Consider the following 21,195-nt stretch of genomic DNA (forward strand, 5'->3'; position numbering starts at 1 on the left):
GAGGCAGTTTGAGAGCAGACTCTGGATCAGCTTACCATCCCCCCCAGCCCGGTCTGCAAACAGCAGGGCCGGGGAAGGTGGAGGCCGATCGGGGATCAGTCTCCGGGTGAAGTCACCACCAGTCCCATCTGGGAGCAGGTTGACAGCTCCTCTCTCGCCCTGCCCCCCACCCCCTGTTACCTAGAGGCCCTCGGCTTGTGGCTTGTGTAAAATTCCCATTGGTCGATTTGTTTGGTGTGGGCGGGGCCTGTGGGCGGGGCCGGGAGTATTGTGATCTCACAATCAGCTGTTTTGTACGTTCTACATTCTGATCCGAGGATCAGCTGGAGGCAGCAATAAACAGAGGCCAAATCTGCAGCGGAAAAAAAAACTGAAGGGAGGACAGGAGAGAAAACAAGAGCTGCAGATGTTATGATCTGAAACGTCAGTGTAAAAAAAAGATTTTTACACGAAGCCCTTCTTCTGAGAAGAAAGCCTTTTATTTTTGTATAACGGTGTTTTTGATCTACCTCACTTTAAAGGCTATCTAAAGCTATGCTTTAAGAATTGTTGTCGTTTCTACTGTGTGTGAGATCTCGTTTACAACTTGAATAACACTGCAAAGGCAGGTAAGCTATTCTCAATTTCTTATTTCTTATTTGCTCGTAATAATCGTTGTGTCTTTTGTGTGGAAGTGTGTGATCTCAGAGGCATCATATGTCTCTGCCACTGGATCCGCTGCATTCCTCGCAGGCTTATCTACACCAGATACCAGCTGTTATGAAATCATACGACATGTATGTTATTCTTATGAAACGTTGTGTGTGTCGCTGCCTAACCACACAGGGAGCTATCTTTGACTGCTGTGCCTTGTAGCCGCTGATGACCTATTATTAGGTCATGGGTAGATTTTGAAAGCAGCAAACACCTACACGATTAAATGAGGTCGATTCGACGTCCAGCACTTGGGAAAAGAACCCCAGGCTGCATACGTGGAGGTTACAGTCTGCAGCACATAGGACACACAGCAGCAGCTCGTTGTTTGTGCAAACCGCAGCAAATGAAAGCTGATGTGGAGTCAGGTCGATGGCGGATGTTGATGTTTTATCTGGGAGGCGAACCCCTGCACAGAGTCGATGTTTCATATTCCACACAGCCGCAGATATTAAAACCGTCGAACCGCCGTCTTTACTGTGTCGTCCCGAGCTTTTCCACTCGATGTCTTTCGTGCACAGTCGCAGAGCCACAACTGTCATTGCTCTGACCCTTCAGCCGGGAGCTTATACGGATAATTCATGTTTAACCTGGATCCGCTGCACTCGCACTCCCGGCTGTCGGTCGATGTCGGTTCATTGTTTTATTACACAAATCGAGGGGGTTTTCGTGTGTTTTCCCCAAATGTAAACACTGTCGCTGTGAGCACCTTATTTAATTTTCATCCTGTCACTGGATTCAGCTCGATGACCGTCGACAGCAGCAGCCACTCGCTCATCGATGGATTTGCTGCAGTCAAACTGCAGATCGGACATAAGGAGCCAAACTGATCGTTTACACGCTCTGATAAATATGATATTTTTGACATGTTTGCTCCTTAGACTTTTTTCTCTCCTCCTTCCTCCGGTCGCCAAAAAAAGCCGGAGCCTCTTCGTGTCAGTGACGTAAGCGTGACGCCACATGCGTCTTGTTTTTATTTCGCGAGTCCCCTCCCAGCCCGCGCCTCGCCCCTCCCACTTTTATTTTAAAGGACCATTGCCAAATAAGAGTTCATAAGTCAAGATCCTCTCCACATATCAGGATGTGCAGTGGTTCCTGTATAAATTATTTTTTTTTATTCAGAGGCTTTTGAGCGCAAGCATATGATGAGCACATGAACACATAAGGATTGGGTGAAGCTGCTCTGACTGATCAGTGGGAAACTACAATAACACCCACTTGATCCAGATATTTATTCAGATCTGCACCAAATTACACACACTCGTAAACATCAGTCCTTGAGACATGCATATGTTTTTTCATCAAGGTTGACAAATTATTATCAGAGATATCAATGAAAATGCTAGAGAAAGTCTGGATATGTCTCCTGATCCAGATCTGCACCAAAATGTAAGGGCTTCTGCCTCGGCCCAACCCACCAGGGTTCGTGGAAATCCTACGGTGGAAGGATTATAGTGCTAAATTGAAACAGACAGGGGGGGAAACAGAACCTCAATTGGATGAGGTAAAAATTAGTCAGAGTTAGTCCCGGGTTAGACGCTAATGGGCATCCTAAGAAGAGAATAAAACAGCATGTCTTATCAGATTAATATTGACATCATCATAAATATGCAGAGGGAGCAGTGCTAGTATCACAAACCAATAATTAATGCAATACACACTAAGAAAGGGGGAGAAAAACATGAGCACGATGGTCAGACTTTCTGATATTATCCAGCTTATAGGTTTTTTACTACAAATGAGATAAATCAGCATTAACATGTGGTAGTTGTTAGATAAGGCCTCTTCAACCCCGATGCCATGTATCCAGGAACTCTCTCCTCCAGGGCAAAAGCCATTTCAGTGGCTCTTATTTGTACTCTATTGACAGGATCACCAGCTTTATTTACACTACAGACAAATAGCCCTTAATTAGCCTGTGCAGACACAAGACCAAACTAAAACAAAAATATTTATTGAGGTCCGTCTTGAGCGTGTTTGTTCTATGTACTGCACCCTATGCAAAGCAACCCCCAGGCCTTCTCTCCAAAAATGTGTTTATCAGAACTTATTGGTCACGGTCTCATGACTTTAGTGCTTTTATTCCAGGAATGCATTAAAACCAGTGTCAGTGTTGAGGACAGACTGCAGAGCCTCAGTTCGTAGTAACTCTGCAAAATCCCCAAAAGTACGACAACCCTGCATGGGCCTTTTTTAATGAATTGACTGGATGTAGTTTTTTAAACATGACCTGATAGCAGAGGAAAAAGGAAGTAGAACCACCCAGATTAATACAAAATACAACCGTAAAAAACGTTTTTTGATCCATTTTCTCCCCCCTTTCATTCCTCTCTAATTTTCTCTTGTTATTTCAAGCATGCACCAATTCAAATGGACTCATTGACAGCGACTTTATTTGTAAAAATAAGTGTAATTCCACCTGACATGAGAAACCTCAGGAGCACATGCAGTACTGTCGCAATTAGGACGTCTCTTCAGGATTATCACCATGACGATTCTCCAAATAAGGACAGAAAGTGTCAGCTTCCAAACAAGCATCCATGCATGTCTCCTTCCAGGTCTCTCTGCTCCATGCGTAATTAGTTTGGCATTTTAATCTGTGCTCCTTCAATTCTACTAACCTCTGTGGCTGGTAGAATAGTTCAGTGTCAGCAGCACATCTTGTATTTATATGCAGGTATTTTCGGTACAGGCTGTGGGGTCAAACAGTTTGAGGAATGAAAGAGGTTATAAACTGGAATTTAAACCTCTGCAACCTTGAAACACCAACACAAATAAACTGATAATGGAGATAAAGCATATGAGGGGAAAGTCATTTAGATTAAAGTTCATTACCTTAGTCAGCCGGTATTGCCAGAGGTCGTGAACTCCCTGATCGCTTCAGTCCTTGCCTCTTCTGGACTCACACAATTCAAATAAATAGAACTCGGCCTTTGAACATATAGGGGTTTGCCTTGTCAGCTGGCTGTTAAAAACACCTGTTCAACGTTACATCATCGTATTTACATGTAGGTCAGACACTTGTCCTTTGCCTCAGTTACTTCCGTCCTCATTTATTTGCCCTTCTTTGTATTTTAACATTGTGCAAAAAGCCAGACCTTACAAAAGCCTGGCTCTTTGTCTCACCTCCACCTACTCCTCCTCTTCCTCCTCTTCAGCCTGTCCAGCTGTCCTGAGACTTAGTTATATAAATATCATGGGGGAAGGGACTGACGCCATTGTCCACCAGCTCCTTACTGGCTGAAAACCTTCCTTCACATTCTCACTGATTACCACATACTCAGAGTTCCTCTGTCACATTAACTCACTATTAAGCCCACAAGCTGTAAGATGCAAGATCAAATTGAGATGTTCTACTACTGCAATAACATATTTCCATTGAGGAACCAGTACATACTCTTTCATGGGTTTGACCTGCAGTGCATGACCTTTTCAGTTTATTGAACAGACCTTAAATCTATAATCGCTTAGCTTTAATCCCGCTGTGATCAATGTTTATACCAACAATGGATCAAATGACTTTGTGCGTGTGTGAAACTGTTAGGGTTAGGGTTAATGGAACCACACTCTTAAGTTTCCCTCAGCAACTCGAGTCCTGTGGTTTCTCAGGCTTCAAACATTACAGCTTAAGGTCAATCTCACTGCTCTCATCATTGTCACCAACTTCTCAGATGTACCAGTAATGTTTTCACTGAGAAGCTGTCTGTAGATTTTTCTTTTGGATTAGCATGTGTTCAGAAAAATAAATTTAAATGAGTATGCAATGTTGTCTATACTGCATGTGCTAACCAGTCTGTAATAATACAACAAAATGTGGTTTGAGTTTTTCTCACTTGTTGTTCTGCACAACAAAACAACAATCAATCAAGTGGTAAAGAAGTACAAGTTCCCTTTTTAAGTTGTTGCTTTAAGTTGTTGCTTCATCTGTAAGATGTGTTGACACCCAATGACCACTAACCACTCTCTCATCTGCCTCTTTCTCTCCCAGGCCTTTGCTCCAAACCAAGTGAAACCTTACATTTGCACTACAGAAGCCTGTCCACTCCCGTCTGTCGAAACCGAGATCCAGCAAAGGGCTTCAAAAGAGAAAAAGACTCAAAAGATCAGACAAAGCATTGCATAAAAGCGCAACAAGCGATTAACGTAATCACAAATAAGAAATTCAAATAGGCAGCTAAAGCTTTTTTTTTTGTGGACAACCAATCGCACCTGGCAGCACCTGCAGTCATGTTTCAGCGTCTGAGCAGCATGTTGTTTGGGGAGGTGGAGGAGGTCGCGGCTGAACTGAAGGGACCCAACCCCTGCGTGACCGAGGCTGACGAGGAGGGATGGATGCTCGTCAATCTGCCTGGTGAGTCTCAGCAGAGGGAGTGTGGGGTTGGATCTGAGGAACATGATTTAAGAATTAATAAGTCAAGGAATACATCTGTTCTCTTTTGCATGTCTATATCCCAATTGAAGTGCATTATCTATAATCCTGAATTAAGTGCATTGTGTAGAGTGTAAGTGTAAAGTGAATATAAGGTTTGGGGTGGGGTGAAGAATCCTTCGGGGCGTGGCGCAGACGTTTCAAACACATAATTCTCTGCGAACAATCATCTCCTTCCTCTTTGTTTATGATCTCAATCATGACAAAGCCAATTACTGGGTTGGAAATTTTTACTTTGCCTGTTCAGAAGCCAACCAATCATCCAAAGCAACATGAAATCAGCTCTCAGCAGAGTCAAGACAAACATTATGTCGCTGACATAAATCACCGCCTTAGAGGGTCAGCACAACTAATGATGTGACTCTTTTATGTTCTGTGTTTCCTTACCCCCTCTTCTTCCTCCCCTCCAATTATTTTAAACACCCTCACATTCTCCACACTGGTATGTGTGCGCGTGCGTATGTGATCCCTTTCAAAATTGCCCCCCCTCAACACGCATGACTTTGCGTCTGCCACATTTGCATCCTTTTTTGCAACTCGCCGCCCCTTCCACCTGTCCTTATTGGCTGTCCCATCACTTGATTTCATCCCCGCCATGTGCTCAGAAGGGTCTGACAGCATGCTGCAGGCAGAGGATGAGACGGGAGCTCCGCTGATTGCACAATCATCCCCCGACAGTAACCTATCACATCATCAAGACACACATGCAAGGACTGAATTCCCCATTCCCCAGCCGCCTCACAAGCGCCGTAGGACACATAAAGGTCAGGCACGAATTGAACTAGCAACATCAGACCCCCTGTCTTGCCCTAGCGCTAGCCCATCAGACTTGGGTGCCATTACACCCGTGACCCTGCCAAGGCGGGCCAGACTGTCCACGCCCTCCTCCACCCCGTCGATGTCCCCTGGCTCTGGGAGTGACTGTGGGGGCAGTGGGGGTAGCAGTAGGGCAGGCTCAGAGAGAGGCTGCATGGATGAGAGCTGGTTTGTCACCCCTCCCCCCTGTTTCACTGCAGAGGGAGCAACAGCAGAGGCCAGCCCGATGGAGGACCTTCTCATCGAGCACCCCAGCATGTCTGTGTACGTCTCGCCAAACAACTTATCCATGGTCTCCAACAGCAACCTGTCTGTGGTGGGAGAGGAAAGCCTCGTCAGCCAGGCGAGCAGCATGAGGTGAGAAAAAAATACCTTATTATGCAAATTTTATTCCACCTTCACTTCTGTCTGACTCACAACAATCGCACCTATTCTCTCCCTGTAGCAGAGTGACTGAACCAGCTGCTGCCGCCGCCATCCGCGGCACTATCCCCACCAGGGTGAGCCGTGGAGCAGCTGCCCAGGCCGGGGCCCTGGCCAAGGTCACCCAAGTGGCCAGGGTCCAGCGTGGCAAGGCTCGCATCGAGAGGCGCCATCTGGGACGCAACCGCATCCAACGCCAAAACCGCACCAGGGAGCAAGTCCCTCGCCACGCAGTGCACGCCAGAAACACCTTACTTCACCAGCCCAGCAAGCGTAACGTCTGCCACTAAACTCCTGAGCAAGCAGGGGGCATCGTTCAACCTGAGGGCATTAGACACACATTGTTAAATATATATTGACCCCACATCATATTAGCTTTCATTTCCGCACATTATATCATGATAAATCAAACACAAACATTAGCTCCTATGTTTTGGTTTATACACAAACTGGCTCCACCTGGTAGTTGTGTGCCCCGTTCTGCTGTTATGAACCAAGCCCTCCGAGTTCATCTGTGTAGATCTTTATTGCATTATACATTTTGTCCGTTGCAGTATCTAAACAACTAAAAAAAGTCTTCAAAAATAGTAGCATAATGTCTGAAAAACAGCAAAAAAAAAAGATTTAGCTCTATTCATTTTTATTTCCTGTCTTGGTAAAAATATTCTTCTTTCTTCGACTCTTCCTCAAGGCATGTTATTATTATTTTATCAAATCAGCCATTGCATTAACCCCAAAGTACTTGAGGAGATAATGATTTGTAATTGAAACAACCACGTGTTCTTTACTCTTCGATGGAGGAACAGACCTTTCTAATGGAATCCATGTAGGATAGAGACAAGTTAAGTTTTAGCATATTTTCAGCAAAAAAACGACACATCATGTCCTCAATTTTTTAATTCTTACAAAATAAAACTTTAATTTTATTCAGAAAAGGTGGAGAGATATACCGTGTGGGGCGAGAGTGAGGGGAAGATCACCCTGACATTTGTTTCCCTCAATTTTGCAAATTGACAGATGAAGGCGCGGCAACATGTGGCCACCCAATTTCATCACAGGAAACGAAACGCTGTGAGATTCCTCTCCTCTCGCTTTTGGTGGAAGGTGGAGAGCAAGTAGACGATGGCGAAAGAAGGAGCAAAGCAGACTAAAGAGTCAACTAAATGAAGGGAAGAATTAGAACTAGGTAGCATTAAAAAAAAATGGGTTTGATATGAAATGCTAGTAGGAAAGTGTTATGTAACCCTCAGAGCAGCCAGTGTATTTCAACAAGTTGAATTCAACATCAAATTCTGCTGCAGAGCATTTAGGTAATGTTTCTCTTGATAATGATCGTCGTTTTTGTACAGATGAAAATTTGTGCAACCGGCGGCCATAATATCATTATTGAGAAGAATTAGACATGCAGTGGAAAGATGCAGGGGCTTGCCTTTGGGTTACAGGGTATGACAGGTTACAGAAAGTTAAGAGCGGTATTGATGGCAACTCTTTATTTTGTTTTGTTTCTCTTTTTTCAGCTCATTTTATCTTTTTAAGGTTATATTATTTTAAAGTCTCTATTTCTCGGTGTGGTTCCAGCAAAGAAAGAAAAGAAAGTCTGTTCCTGCCGGACAAAGACAAAATACAACGCTTGGCTTGTGAAGCCGACCAATTCTAAAGAACTACACAGCATGGCAATCATTAAATGTGTTGTCTGTGAACTAAAGCAACGTGCCCGGCACACGTGTTCTCCCACAGTGTGTGCTGTGTTAGCCACAGAAGGAAAGTACCATCTATACACATAAATCCCTTTCATAAAGTCCCTGACTTTCAAGAACACGTTTGTGGGAAAAAAGAAAGGGAGTAACTTTCTCCTTTAAGCCCAACAACAGGCATCTATCGTCCCCTACATCCTGCTTATGGGCGTTCATCACATTTCTTTAACCTCCCCTCCGTTACTGTCCGTCCCTCTCTCGTTTGCACATCCAGCTCTAACAGTGTCTACTTACAGATCTAGCTAACTGATATGTGTTCAACAACAATAGTAAACAATGGTGCTGAAGTGTATGCTAATGTTTGTAAATTATTTGAGACATGGATGTAAGTTTGCACTGTCATTCATTTATGTGAGTCAAAGTTATAGCGGTGTGCTGTGTGCTTGTTTTTTGTTTTTTATTTGAGGATTTTGTTTTTTTTCTCTTCTTTTCATTTTGATTCAAACTGTGTGTGAAGAGGTGTACTGATACGTAAACTGCTAGAAACTCTACAAAAAAGGACATGATTAATGATCGTTTTTATTTCTCTTGTAAATATTAAAAACAGAAAAAAAAAAGAATTATAACGCTTCGTTAGATGTCAAAGCCTCTCAGGATCTGAGTCATTGTGTCCAATGGGACCGATGAGAATCCTCTCTCTGCTCATTAACAAACCAGGAAGGCGACTCAGTGGCCAAATGTGGTGGTTTCACCCCAGTGTCAGTGTCAGCCAGTTGAGATGCACCATACACAAACAGCACGAGACTCAGAGCTGATGCGCCATACAAAACACTGACCCCCAGAGGGTTCACTTAGCACTGCATCTGCTGTAGGGCCGCTGGTGAGGACACAGAACAACGACATGATTTTATTACAGTCCGAGAGTCTGGGGTATTTGTTTGTTTGGGGTGCTGGGAAAATAGAAACGTCTTTTCTCGTTAAGATCATCTAGATAAAAAAAGATAATTTTTCCCCCCAAGATATATATAACACCCATTTTTTAATTTCTGCCAATATTCCTTTTAAATGTCTCTGTTAATTTATAATATAATTATGAAATTATGTATCCTGTTTATTCCACTGAACAGTGAAGGGAATGCATCTGAGGTGATGAGTCTGTGTACACACACACACACACACAGACATACATGCCCACATAGCGATCTGTTTATCTAGGGTTCCTCACATCTTTGGAGCTCGCTATTCTAACTGTGCCTAAGAGGTTGATTTCTGTTCCTGTGTTGTCAAAATAAAAGTCGGTACAGAGTGAAAACAGGGTAATAATAATGAGAGAGCACCTGTGGATGTGTGAGTGTGTGTATGTACGAAATATATCACCACAGATACCTCTGCCGCTGCAATCCTGTCATGTTTTCCTCAATTTGTATTTCTTCCCTTTCTCACCAGTGTCATGTAAAAATGGCAAAAGTGTTGTCAGTATGCTTTGTGTGATTTTTGAAAATGTGTGGCCATCCACTAATGGGGGGAGATAGTGGTCACCCAGTGTGGGGAGAACCTGGAAGATGTGGTCAGGGAGAGGACGAGGCAGGAGACAAATAGTTTATATATTTAAGAAAAAGTGAAATTAAGTGTATCACAAAAAATACAATAGAATATGCTTGTATTTTCCCATATAGGTATTAGAACAGTCGTTCACCAATAGGATGTTTTAAATGAAAGCTGTTGAATGTCTGGGGAGTTTCATATGTTTTATGTTGTGCCCTGAAATGATGGCAGCTTAAACACACTTGGGGTTTTGCCCGTGTTACATCTCAATTAGTACACCCACCTCCCCCCATTAAACAATGAAATATATAAACATATAAAATTTGGCGTATCTAATATCTATGGTGATTGTGCCTTTCACTATCTCTGCATGGTTTTTGTGTTCCATCCCTGAAGCGGGCAGTCATCCACTGACAGGCAAGACTATGCAAAAAGTCATCAGATGGCTTTTCCAGCATCCATCCAGAGAACACAAGTACCCGCCAAAAAGGAAAAACAAAAAAACGAAAAGAACAATAAATACTCAGGTTGACGCCTGAATCTTGTGTCATTATTTTCATCCAGGAGAACAGAACCGAACGGGACTAGAGCAAACAGTGCTTGATCCATTGTCAACAATAATGGAAGACAGGGCAGGACGAGATGGCCAAAACTTATTTAAAGATTCAAAAAAATGATATCAGTCAATATGGATAATTATCACGATCAATGTCACATAATTATTTTAGGTGCAAAAGATGTTTTTTAGTAGAGTTGAGTGAAGATTGTTGTTAAAAACCCTTTTACTGTATATGTCTTATATCATCGTGATGGGTAATTCCTTCGATCTGATTAGTAGAAATTAAGTTAAATCCTTAGCAATACACAGAATTTTGTAACTTGGACTATAATGTATAAGTACATGTATACTCTAAAATGCAGTACAAAAAAGTACAATATTTCCGGACAAGAACAAGTGAAGTAGATGTATAAAGTAGTTTAAAATGGAAATACTCACTAATATAACAGATATCTGATTTGTACTTCAGGGAACGCACTTTTTAACCTTCCACCCCCTCAGAGATGACAGTGTAAATGCAGTTGTAAGTTTACAGGGGAAGGAAGTGAGCAGACGGGTGTGGTAATGTGTGTAGACACAGTATCTGAAGTGAATATGGGTGGAGTTCTCTCACGCGTAACTGAATGGTTATTGACTTTGATTAGAGGCTTGAGAAGGGGGGGGGAATAAAAGTTAGCAAACAATGAGAAGACATGCAAGATGACGTATGTAAGAGTAATGAAGTATATTAGAGCCAGGAATAAGAATAACATCTGTTATTGCAGAATTGGATAGTATTTTGTGGTGTGGAGCTGGTGTTTTGGTGGCCTCAGGGTCATTTTCCTCTTTTGTCCTGTTGGTAATTGAGCCCTTAAAAACAATATTTCTAGAACCCCAGGTTTTTATGGGGTTTAGTGGGTTAAAGGTGGACAATACTCACAGCAGATTTTCCCAGGAGGAGCTGAGAGAGGAGAGGAGGCAAGACTAGCCCAAATGTTTGTTAATCTTATGTAAACAATGGGTTCACGCCTTAAAAGTTAGATCCGTTCTTTATATGGACCGGTTATAGGATAATTCAAACGAACCAACCAGCAATAAAGAAATCAAGCAGATTACAGTTGAGCGATTGGATGGGCAGAGTCACTTGTGTTTCGGCCCATGGCCCCAGAGGAGCCTGATCCGGCAGTGTGTGGTGGGAGGGACAGAGGATAGGTAATATGGGCTGGGTTTCAGTAGACCTTCAGCAACTTGTTAATCTGGTTCACCGATTTATAAAAATGCAGGAAGCAATGGACGCACGGAGCGGTTTGCCCTCCGGACGAGAAACAGTTTAGAGCACCTGAGGGGGATTTCATTACCTGCTGCGAAGTCAGTCTGACACTGGGACCAAGACGGAGCTGCAGCTAGAAGGCGAATTTCGTTGAATTGTAAATATAAAGAGCTTAAGAATATCTTTGTATCTGTCATCTATATTTAGCACTCACTCTGAGTGACCGATCGTATCCAGGTTACAGTTAAGGGCATATTTACAATAATGTGTAGCCTCAATTCCAGCTCGCCATCTCCAGGACAAGTCCTACCGGTTGTTTGAAACTGAATCTCACTTCCCCGTGTCGGGGCGTCGGGCCGTGATTCAGCGGTAGTCGTGGTGACGGAGAGCTGACCTCAGCTCACCTTCCCCGGGCTCGAACCCGCTACAGCACCGCAGAGGACGGCTTCTCTTTGATAACATACGTTTAAACCACTGCGGTGAGTAAAGCCGAGTTAGCGTCGGGCTGTTCGGGGCCGCGGAATTAGGGTAAACCGGTGTGTTAGCTTGTGGCCGCGCGGCGGAGGAGGATACGCAGATAGCATCTTCTCCGAGGAGCTGGGCCCGGTGCACGCGCTGCTGCGGTTTGTTCATTACATTTAACGCATCATCCGTCCAGCTGTCTGCGGCTGAGACGGAGACGTGTTGTCGCATGTCAATATTTGCTCTTCATGTTTGCTCAGTGTCGCGCGAGTAAATGTAATTGAGGCTTGTATAACAGCGCTCAGACAATTGCTCCTCAGGTGTTGTTAGCATGCTCATTGTGTTATTCTCTGCAGGTTACACGATTGGAGAAGAAACATAATACACCATTATCATCATCACACCCGCAGCTACACGCCCATGCTCCGGCCTGTCAGAGACCATCTGCGACAGGAAGCAGTGCACCAGAGAACTACAAATCCCAACAGCAGGACAGCTGTGATATAACGGGATGTTAAGGACCCCGTCAAGGAGCTGAAGTGCTTCTGCATCACAGCAACACCAGAGCTCCATTATAGGTCCGTTGAAGGGGTTGTGTTCATCTGGATGATACAGGCAGGCTGATCAACGATGACTGGAAATCAGATGTGACTGTGAATATGTGCATCCCCCCCTCCCCTAGCACCCTCAAGATAAAGATAGGTTATCTGTGTAGTCATGCACAGTCCTGCTCATGACATCATGTCGGGATACCCGAGTGGATGTGTGGCGGACAACGATGCAAATCCGGAGACAACCTTGGGGAGCGCCTATTCCCCCGTGGACTACATGAGCATCACCAGCTTCCCCAGGCTGCCAGAGGACGATGTGATGGCCGGGGAAAACGCCCTCAAGTCTCGCAAAGATGATGACAACATGCTGAGTGAGCAAGACACAGGTCAGCCACACGCCGTTCTACACAATACCCTTAAACAAACACTTGTCATTTGAACATCCGATTGTCCTTACAGCGAGCGAATTGGTATGTCATGTAGATCTTGATGAAAAATGTCTTCCATAAAAGGTTAAACATGTCTTTCATAGTTCTCTAGAGCCGAGGCGGCATCTTCAAATATCTACAACCCAATGATATTTAATTAACTTTTGCAAAACTCTTAAATCTGATAATTGAAATTTCGGGGGAACTACAACTCCTGAACTACATAGGAGCTACTTTGTGGATTTACATGGATGCAGAATTCAGAAATAGTTTTATGTCCCTCTGTAAGCAGAGCCACTTTAAATTGACACATTTTTGAATGGAGTTTGGTGGGAGGAAATGGAACCCATTCCACATACGCCTGCTCCCTCCTGTTTATTCTAAGCCTTTTGGTGTGTATTGCATGTTGCAGACCCAGATCTGTTTCTGAAGTCAGCTCGCCTCCAGCGTCTCCCTTCCTCTGCCTCAGACCTGGCCTGCCATGACGTGTCCCTACAGGAGACGAACATTGACCCCTTCACAGAAGACTGTGCTTGCCAGCGAGATGGAATGACTGTCATCATCACAGCCTGTCTCACCTTCGCCACAGGGGTCACGGTGGCTCTCATCATGCAGATCTACTTTGGAGACCCACAGGTAGGCTCTTGTGTGTTACACTACGCTTCCTCCCACACATGCCGCAGTCAGTTAAGAGACATAATAACCGTCTCTCCCTTCTGTGCTTGTTCACGTAAAGGTCTTTAACCAAGGAGCGGTGGTGACGGACGTGGCTCAGTGTACATCGCTGGGCTTCAGTGTTCTGGAGAAGCAGGGCTCCAGTGTTGATGCCGCCATCACTGCGGCCCTCTGCTTGGGAATTGTCCATCCCCACACCTCTGGTATAGGAGGGTGAGTGATAGAGAACACACTCATTTACACTTTTCTACACAGGAATACCACTGAGGTTTTTAGACTTTGCTCAATATTAAAAAGGAAATAACTTAATGCTTTGTGGATCTTGTTTGCAGAGGTGGAGTTATGTTGGTGCATGACATCCGTAAGAATGAAACGAGGGTCATCGATTTCAGGGAGACGGCCCCATCTGCCATCAACGAGGAGATGATGAGGACTAACCTTGATCAAAATGTACAGTAACTCTCTGGATCTCTCTTTCTCATTTCTTTCCGTTTCTTAAGAGAGACGTGCATTTGTCATTGTTATGCACCAAGACACCATATGACCACTGTTTTTGTTTTTAAATTTCAGCCTGGCCTGCTGGTGGGCACACCAGGCATGCTCAGTGGGATGCACCAGGCACACCAGCTCTATGGCAGGTACAGTAAAAATAATTTGCTCAATCTCTTTCCCACTCCTGTTTTTCAAACTACCTGTTTAAATAAGACGTAGTATATTTTTTCCCCTTGAATTTATCTAATGCTTCTAGACAAAAATAGCAAAAGCTGTTATTTATATAATACTGACAAAGCCTGTGCTTGAGTTCAGAGCTGAAGGAGTGAGAGAGTCACCAGCTGTGTCATAAGAAAGGACATGTTTTTTTTTTTTTTTAGCCAGCTTGTTGGGCTGCAATTACTCTGATGGTATGTTATTATCACTGTCCTGATGCTTCATCTGCTGAGGAGGATGTTACCGCATTCTCCAACCCTCTTGATCCATGCATTCTATGTGTAATGTTGGTCAATTGTAGATTATTTATTTGGCAAAAGTAGGATTCCATAGTGTATGTATGAGTTTTAAACATTTGTAAACCAAGCCAGACATATTCTTTGAATTCCTCAGGATGTCATGGAAGGATGTGGTTACCATGGCAGCAGATGTGGCCAGAGATGGATTTAATGTCACCCATGACTTAGGTAAGTGTGCTGTTATGTAATATGAATCACAGAGTGAAGTCATGGTCACGAATGTCGCTGCTCCCTTGCGGAGAATCACCAGCGTTGTCTCCAGGCCTCAGTGTAGTTCCCTCAGCAACGTGAAGTAATGTCAAGATGAGATGACCGTAGCTTCCTCTCCCATCTCTCCATAGCTGAGGCTCTGGCTAAAGTTAAGGACCAAAACACCTCAGATGCATTCCGGGCATTGTTCCTCCCCAACGGCCAGGCTCCTCTCTCTGGATTGTTCACCAGACGTCTGGATTTGGCAGCCATATTGGAGGCTGTTGCAGAAAAGGGGATACCGGAGTTCTACAGTGGTAACCTGACGCAGGAGATGGAGGCTGCGGTAAGGAAGAATTCCTCTCCCTCTCTCTAGTTATGGTTATATAAGAAGTCATGAATTCTGCATTATCTCCTCAGGGAGTTATTTATACCCCCTCTAAACCCTGTTTTACACGAAGTTCGTCTTTTTATTTTGTAACTAGTCTATGGTGGAATTTAGTCATGTCATAGGATGACTAATTAATTATGCCAATTAATTGTTTCTCATAATTGTGTGGTCCAAATACATGACATACATTGACATTATTTGTAATACTAATACATGTATTAGTAACAGCAATCTGAAACCAAATACAGAATATTATTTGAAAATACTTTCCGTGGTTTACAAGCAGTTCAACACAATCAACTTATTTTATTATGTTTTCTCACAATTTGTAAGCAGCTCATGTCATGAATCAAAGTAATTTTGTCTTATTATTATAATTAAAATAATATATAACGATTGTTATATTATTTCAAATGTTATTGTTGGATTATCTTTCTCTCAGGTTCTTTATGATTCTAAAAATATGAACAAATATACAATGTCTATTGTATCTTATATTGTCCCTCTGTATTTGATCTCTATAAGGTGATTCAAGTAGTGTTGCGCATGAGAGGTTAGAATTACTCCCCAATGCAGAGTATCGGCAATATTTGTCTAATTTTAAAGTAGACAAATAATTTTTTCTGGTTTGGGTTAGTTTTTTTTTTTTTTATATAAAAGTAAAATGGAGAGAAAAGTAGTTTACTCCCATATCACTAACCTTACAAATGAGGTGGGTGTTGGATGTCGACTGGCATCACATTTCACACCGTCTTTTAAAAGAAGGGACCTGGTCCTTGTTCTTTAGTTTGAAGAGAAAATACAAACCTTTAGTCACACAACTAAACTAGTACCCACCCATAACAACCACCATCATTTAGATTTGTGAGTCTACTCTGTAAAGTAATTTACTGGTATTTTTGACTGTTCAATTTCCCTGTGATAAATTTAAAGTCACTATGCATTTTGAATAGGTTCAAGCTAAAGGTGGAGTGCTCACAGACGATGACTTTGGAAACTACAGTACAGTCTTACAGCAGCCTGCAGAGATCACCTATCAGGGTAAGAGCCTGTTCCGATTTATTTCATTAATTTTTTATTTTAGGTTAGATAGACCAATGCACAAGAATCAATGATTCATGATCAGACAATTCAAGAAGATTCTCACACACACAAACACACACACACACACACACACACACACACACACACACAAGCCACTTCAAGTGTTCCGCTAAAAACATAATCATGACTAAAGACATGACCACATTGACATGGTGAAGTGTGTATACACACACACACACAAGCCACTTCAAGTGTTCCGCCAAAAACATAATCATGACTAAAGACATGAGCACATTGACATGGTGAAGTGTGTACACACACACACACAAGCCACTTCAAGTGTTCTGCTAAAAACATAATCATGACTAAAGACATGAGCACATTGACATGGTGAACTGTGTACACACACACACACACAAGCCACTTCAAGTGTTCCGCTAAAATCATAATCATGACTAAAGACATGAGCACATTGACATGGTGAAGTGTGTATAGCGCATATACCTGCACACCTAAATATTTGCTGTACACAAGCTTGGGCTGTTAATCATCCACATGTGAAAATATTGGGCATGAAACGTATTGTGTGTATTTCCTCACATGGTTCCATTTTTCTCATCCCTTATTTAGTACACTATTGATTATTATTTGAGTAAATTGTTATTTATTTTATAACCTTAAGATACAATGTTCAATGCTGTATCATAAACAGTTTTAAATTTATTTTATATCTGTATCGTACAACTGTGCACTTTCTTTGGGATAGCAGGCAAAGATGATGCAAAACGTTTATAACAGTATGTGGAACTTTTATAATTTCCCTTTGCTTTATACCTTGAACTCATACTATTCATAATTATTTATTATCTTCTTTTTACTTTTTCGTATTTATTTTGCCACTAAAATCTCTCAGCTTCATAGTAGAAATCATTACATTTTCCTTATTTGTTGGTATTTCTGAAGGACATCATGTGATGGTGGCCTCAGCTCCACATGCAGGAGTGGCCCTGATCACTGCTCTCAACATCCTGGAAGGCTACAACATCACCAGCCAGGTTTTCAGGAACAGCACCTACCACTGGATTGCGGAGGTACTGTACTATCTGCCCCGTCAGCATGCAGCATTAGCAGCATACAAAGTGCAGTAACTGACAAGATATTTGTCTGAAATTTGTTGCACTTTCCCAGTCTGTGAAGATAGCCTTGGCCCTGGCTAGTGGGCTGGGAGACCCCCTGTTTGACACGTCTGTCTCTGAGATTGTTACCAAGATGCAGAGGTAGATATTTATCATTGACTTTAACAATGAATATATCCATTCTGATTCACTGAGGTGTTTTCCTTAATCTTGGCACTTTATTGTTCCCATCTACAAGCAAATCACAAGCCTCCCTGCTCCGTAAGATGATCAATGACTCCCAGGCTCTACCCGCCAGCCATTACACTCCATCATTTACCTTGGAGGAGGGTGCAGCAGCTGCCCAGGTCATGGTCATGGGTCCAGATGACTACATTGTGTCATTCATGAGGTATGACAAGCTTTAACTGAGCTGCTATTGCACCATGTCTGTTTAAACAGATCTCTGTGTTATTTAAGAGTGAATTTATATTGTTAGAAAACTTAAACTCTGACCCTTTTTCGTAGCTCTCTAAACAAACCATTTGGCAGCGGGATAGTGACGCCCTCAGGAATCCTTCTGAACAGCCAGATCCTGGACTTCACTTGGCCCAATAAAACGCAGAGTTCATCACCTAACCCAGTACATGCACCCTTTTTCCTTGATGGAGTTATTAATCATTTATTTCTCACAACAGCATTAATGATAGCTTCACGTTCTCATTGTGTTTGGTCTCATTTGCTCTAGCACAACAACCTCCAGCCTGGGAAGAGGCCCATGTCCTTTCTGATGCCCACAGCAGTGAGGCCAGCCGTGGGGTTATGTGGCACATACGTGGCCATTGGATCTTCCAATGGGGAGAAAGCTCTCAGTGGCATTACACAGGTAATTAACATGATGTTAGCATTAATTACATTCATGAATGAATCTTAGAATGTTATCATTTAATATATCCAAAGTAATTTTTACATCGCCGCCCTCCTGGAGACCGACCTGAGAGGGTAGCTGGCTGGCAAACACCTGATGGCTGGGCTTTGAACCCAGCTGAGCACCGCTGTGTTCCCCTTACGCTCCCCCAGGAGGAGCTGGGAAATGTTGCTGGGGAGAGGGATGTCCTGACCACTTAGCTTAAAGGGCTGCTACTGTGACCTGGCAAAAATAAATGGATTTATGTCTGTTGTTATAATCAATCTATTGTGTTCTCTGATTCTTCACAGGTGCTGATGAATGTTTTGTCTTCACGTAAAAACATGAGTGACAGTGTAGCGTATGGACGGCTCCACCCACAGCTGGAGCCCAACACCCTCCTGGTGGACTGTGAGTTTTGTTTGAATTTGTTTCTAATTGCGGTTCCAATATCCTTTTCTAAAGTGCCCTTGGACCAGTATTTATATTGTGATCAGATCACAGTTTTGTATACACCAAGAACAGGAGATGAGTTCATGGCATAGCAGAGAGAACCTCTATTGTCATCACATACAAAGATTGAATTTGATCAGAGTAGAAAAGTTAAGTTAAATGTTACAACTCCCTGTGCATTAATCTGCTTTGTTCTGGGGAGTAGCATAAACCACAGATTTTAGTTTTAGGTTTTAAGTCAGAGCTATCAACAAGTGCTATTCTGTGACATGCATGGCTAAAAGTTTTCATAAAAATACTATCTGAACACACTGTGATGGTTAAACCGACCGTGTGAACTCATCACATGGTGTCATTTTCCTTTATCCACATTACATTCGAACAACGGCTGTAAAAGGAAGTCTTTTTTACTCTTACATTTTATTTATCATTGTTTATTCTTCCCACTAAACTCAGATCTTCCTCCTTCTTCCACTTTCTCCTTCTTTCCTGCAGCTGAGTTTCTAGATGAAGACGTGGCGCTGCTGCAGATCAAAGGACACAAAGTTGAGAGGAAAGACGTTCTCTCATTAGTGGAGGGCACCCGAAGAACCAATGACCTCATCATTGGGGTGAAGGACCCCCGAAGTGCTGACGCATCTGCCCTCACTATGTCCATCCTGCCCTAGTGTGTAACCCGCACTCACACATAAAAAAAGAAAGGGTACACTTTAAGAGAAAGTTACTGAGTAAGGAGGCGAATTAAGAACCAGTTCACTAAACAGAATTTAAGACCAACATGCTGAGGAAAATATACTACTTCAGACATGCATCTTTCTCTGAAATCACTCATTTGAATCCACTTATAAATTTGTTTGCCAACAAAATAAAAATAAACACCATTTCACACATATCAAAGTTGGTATGCCCACTCTAATGTGCAATCCCAGTGTAGATAGTGTGGAAAATATATGTCAATCCCCTTAGAAGCATCAAAGATTGCAGTCTATATTATCCAGGGAAGGGTATGGAAAGGCAAGCTGTGCTCATAATATCTGCATTCCATGTTCTTCTTAAAACAGGCAATGAACTCCAGAGGGTTTGGATGGATTTACTTCTGGGGTGTCAGAAAACGATAATAGAAAATCAGGATGGCTTTTGAAGCTTTTCTTTAACAGCTTGCTTTTAGAATTCGTGATCAGTAGTTCTGATGTAAATTAATGGTGAACAAACAGATTTTCTGTATGAAGGAGCAGACAATGATGCCACACAAGGACGCCACCATTTACAGCACTTGCATGGTCCTCTATTCAAAGTACTTGTTCAAAACTAGTGTTTAGGCCGAGTGTCATCACAAAATAACTAGACGATCCTAAACTGAACCATTTAATCTCCTGCTTTTTATATGGCATGTGACTGTGATTAGATGTTGTTTGGTTCAGCTGCTTCCACTGTTGTGAACAATCAATAGCTCATCAGGAGCTTCTTTAAACAAAAAACACATCCGCTTCAGTTTAACTGGTGTTATATATCACTCATCATAGAAGAAGTTATTTAAATACATAAGTTAAACATTTTTAGTTGTTGCTTTACTTTGTTGTCAATCAAAGCTTGTGGAATAGAGCTTTTTGGGGGGAAGGGATACTTGTTTTTAGAAAGGAAATCTTTAGAGATGGATTGAATGTAATCTGTCTATTTTTATATGAACATTTGTTGGGCTGTATACATTATTTCTACTAGTGTAACACAATGCATTCCACCAGCTGCTGTGTACCTCTATCATTTGTAATTATTTCCGGCATTATATTTAAAGTAAGAAGCATTTGTCAAGCAGTGCATTCTAAAAGCTGTTGAAATGATATCCAGCATGGCCAGTGCTGAGTTAACAAACATTCCCTCAACCTTTTGCCTCTGTTGTTGGGTGCCAGTGCAATACGACTTTTGATGCTTGTTTTCTTGTACTGTAGAGTACCACGCCTTAAGGCAAACATTTGCACAACACCCGATGTTTGATTCCATGTGTATTTGTATCTGATTTTATTAAAAATCAGCACTGTACAAGCCTAAGAAATAAAATGTTTTGACATCACATCATCATGCTTGTCTATGTTTGCCACTTTGTTTGTCCATACATGCTGTGGATCTCACCAACTGTAGAATAATTAGGAGACCTTGTTCTTTTCAGATAAGTTCTTTTTTGGGTAGCTGGAGTTTTATATAGGAGCTGATGTATTTTTCCAGTTCTTCCTGGGCCTTTTTATTTATTTTCCTGGTGTTATTACCAATGAACACATGTCGGATGAATAAGTACAACAGTGCAGATTTTGGTACAAACTTAAATTTTGAATACTATAACAATAAGACTCAATTGTGTCTTGCTTTGATCCAAGAATAAAATAGCCAAAGGATTGCAGACAACTGTCTTTCAGCTTAAAGGTCCAGTGTGTAGGATTTAGTGACATCTAGTGGTGAAATTGCATTTTGCAGCTGAAAACTCCTCACCTCACCCTCCCGTCCAAATATGTGGTAGCATGTGGTAGCCTTCAGTTGTCATAAAAACTCATCAGGAGTTAAATTTGGAATTTA

At 42.4% G+C, this 21,195-nt stretch overlaps 2 protein-coding genes across 7 annotated transcripts; both read left to right on the forward strand.

The window, feature by feature from the left end:
• Positions 1-318: 318 nt before the first annotated feature.
• Positions 319-10,132, forward strand: LOC133956502 (tumor protein p53-inducible nuclear protein 2). Of its 3 annotated transcripts, none has more exons than XM_062391610.1 (4): positions 319-608; positions 4,682-5,044; positions 5,728-6,295; positions 6,384-10,132. In XM_062391610.1, exons 2-4 carry the CDS (start codon positions 4,921-4,923, stop codon positions 6,649-6,651), a joined length of 960 nt encoding a protein of 319 aa, XP_062247594.1. In that variant the 5' UTR covers positions 319-608; positions 4,682-4,920; the 3' UTR covers positions 6,652-10,132. The 3 variants fall into 3 exon arrangements, with proteins under 3 accessions (XP_062247594.1, XP_062247595.1, XP_062247596.1); XM_062391611.1 differs by having other exon boundaries at positions 5,731-6,295; XM_062391612.1 differs by having other exon boundaries at positions 6,139-6,295.
• Positions 10,133-11,365: 1,233 nt separating this feature from the next.
• On the forward strand, positions 11,366-20,706 carry LOC133957317 (glutathione hydrolase 7). 4 transcript variants are annotated; one of them, XM_062392836.1, is made up of 17 exons: positions 11,366-11,565; positions 11,681-11,887; positions 12,227-12,807; positions 13,319-13,485; positions 13,586-13,737; positions 13,857-13,974; positions 14,095-14,162; positions 14,626-14,699; positions 14,873-15,066; positions 16,065-16,152; positions 17,119-17,246; positions 17,344-17,432; positions 17,530-17,682; positions 17,799-17,913; positions 18,019-18,156; positions 18,489-18,588; positions 19,126-20,706. In XM_062392836.1, the coding sequence occupies exons 3-17, from the start codon at positions 12,588-12,590 to the stop codon at positions 19,296-19,298; spliced, it is 1,977 nt and encodes a 658-aa protein (XP_062248820.1). In that variant the 5' UTR covers positions 11,366-11,565; positions 11,681-11,887; positions 12,227-12,587; the 3' UTR covers positions 19,299-20,706. The 4 variants fall into 4 exon arrangements, with proteins under 4 accessions (XP_062248820.1, XP_062248817.1, XP_062248818.1 ...); XM_062392833.1 differs by having other exon boundaries at positions 11,367-11,565; positions 13,262-13,485; XM_062392834.1 differs by having other exon boundaries at positions 11,367-11,565; positions 11,693-11,887; positions 13,262-13,485.
• The last annotated feature ends 489 nt before the right edge of the window (positions 20,707-21,195 follow it).

Source organism: Platichthys flesus, chromosome 7, assembly GCF_949316205.1.
Source record: "Platichthys flesus chromosome 7, fPlaFle2.1, whole genome shotgun sequence".
Lineage (NCBI taxonomy): Eukaryota > Metazoa > Chordata > Actinopteri > Pleuronectiformes > Pleuronectidae > Platichthys > Platichthys flesus.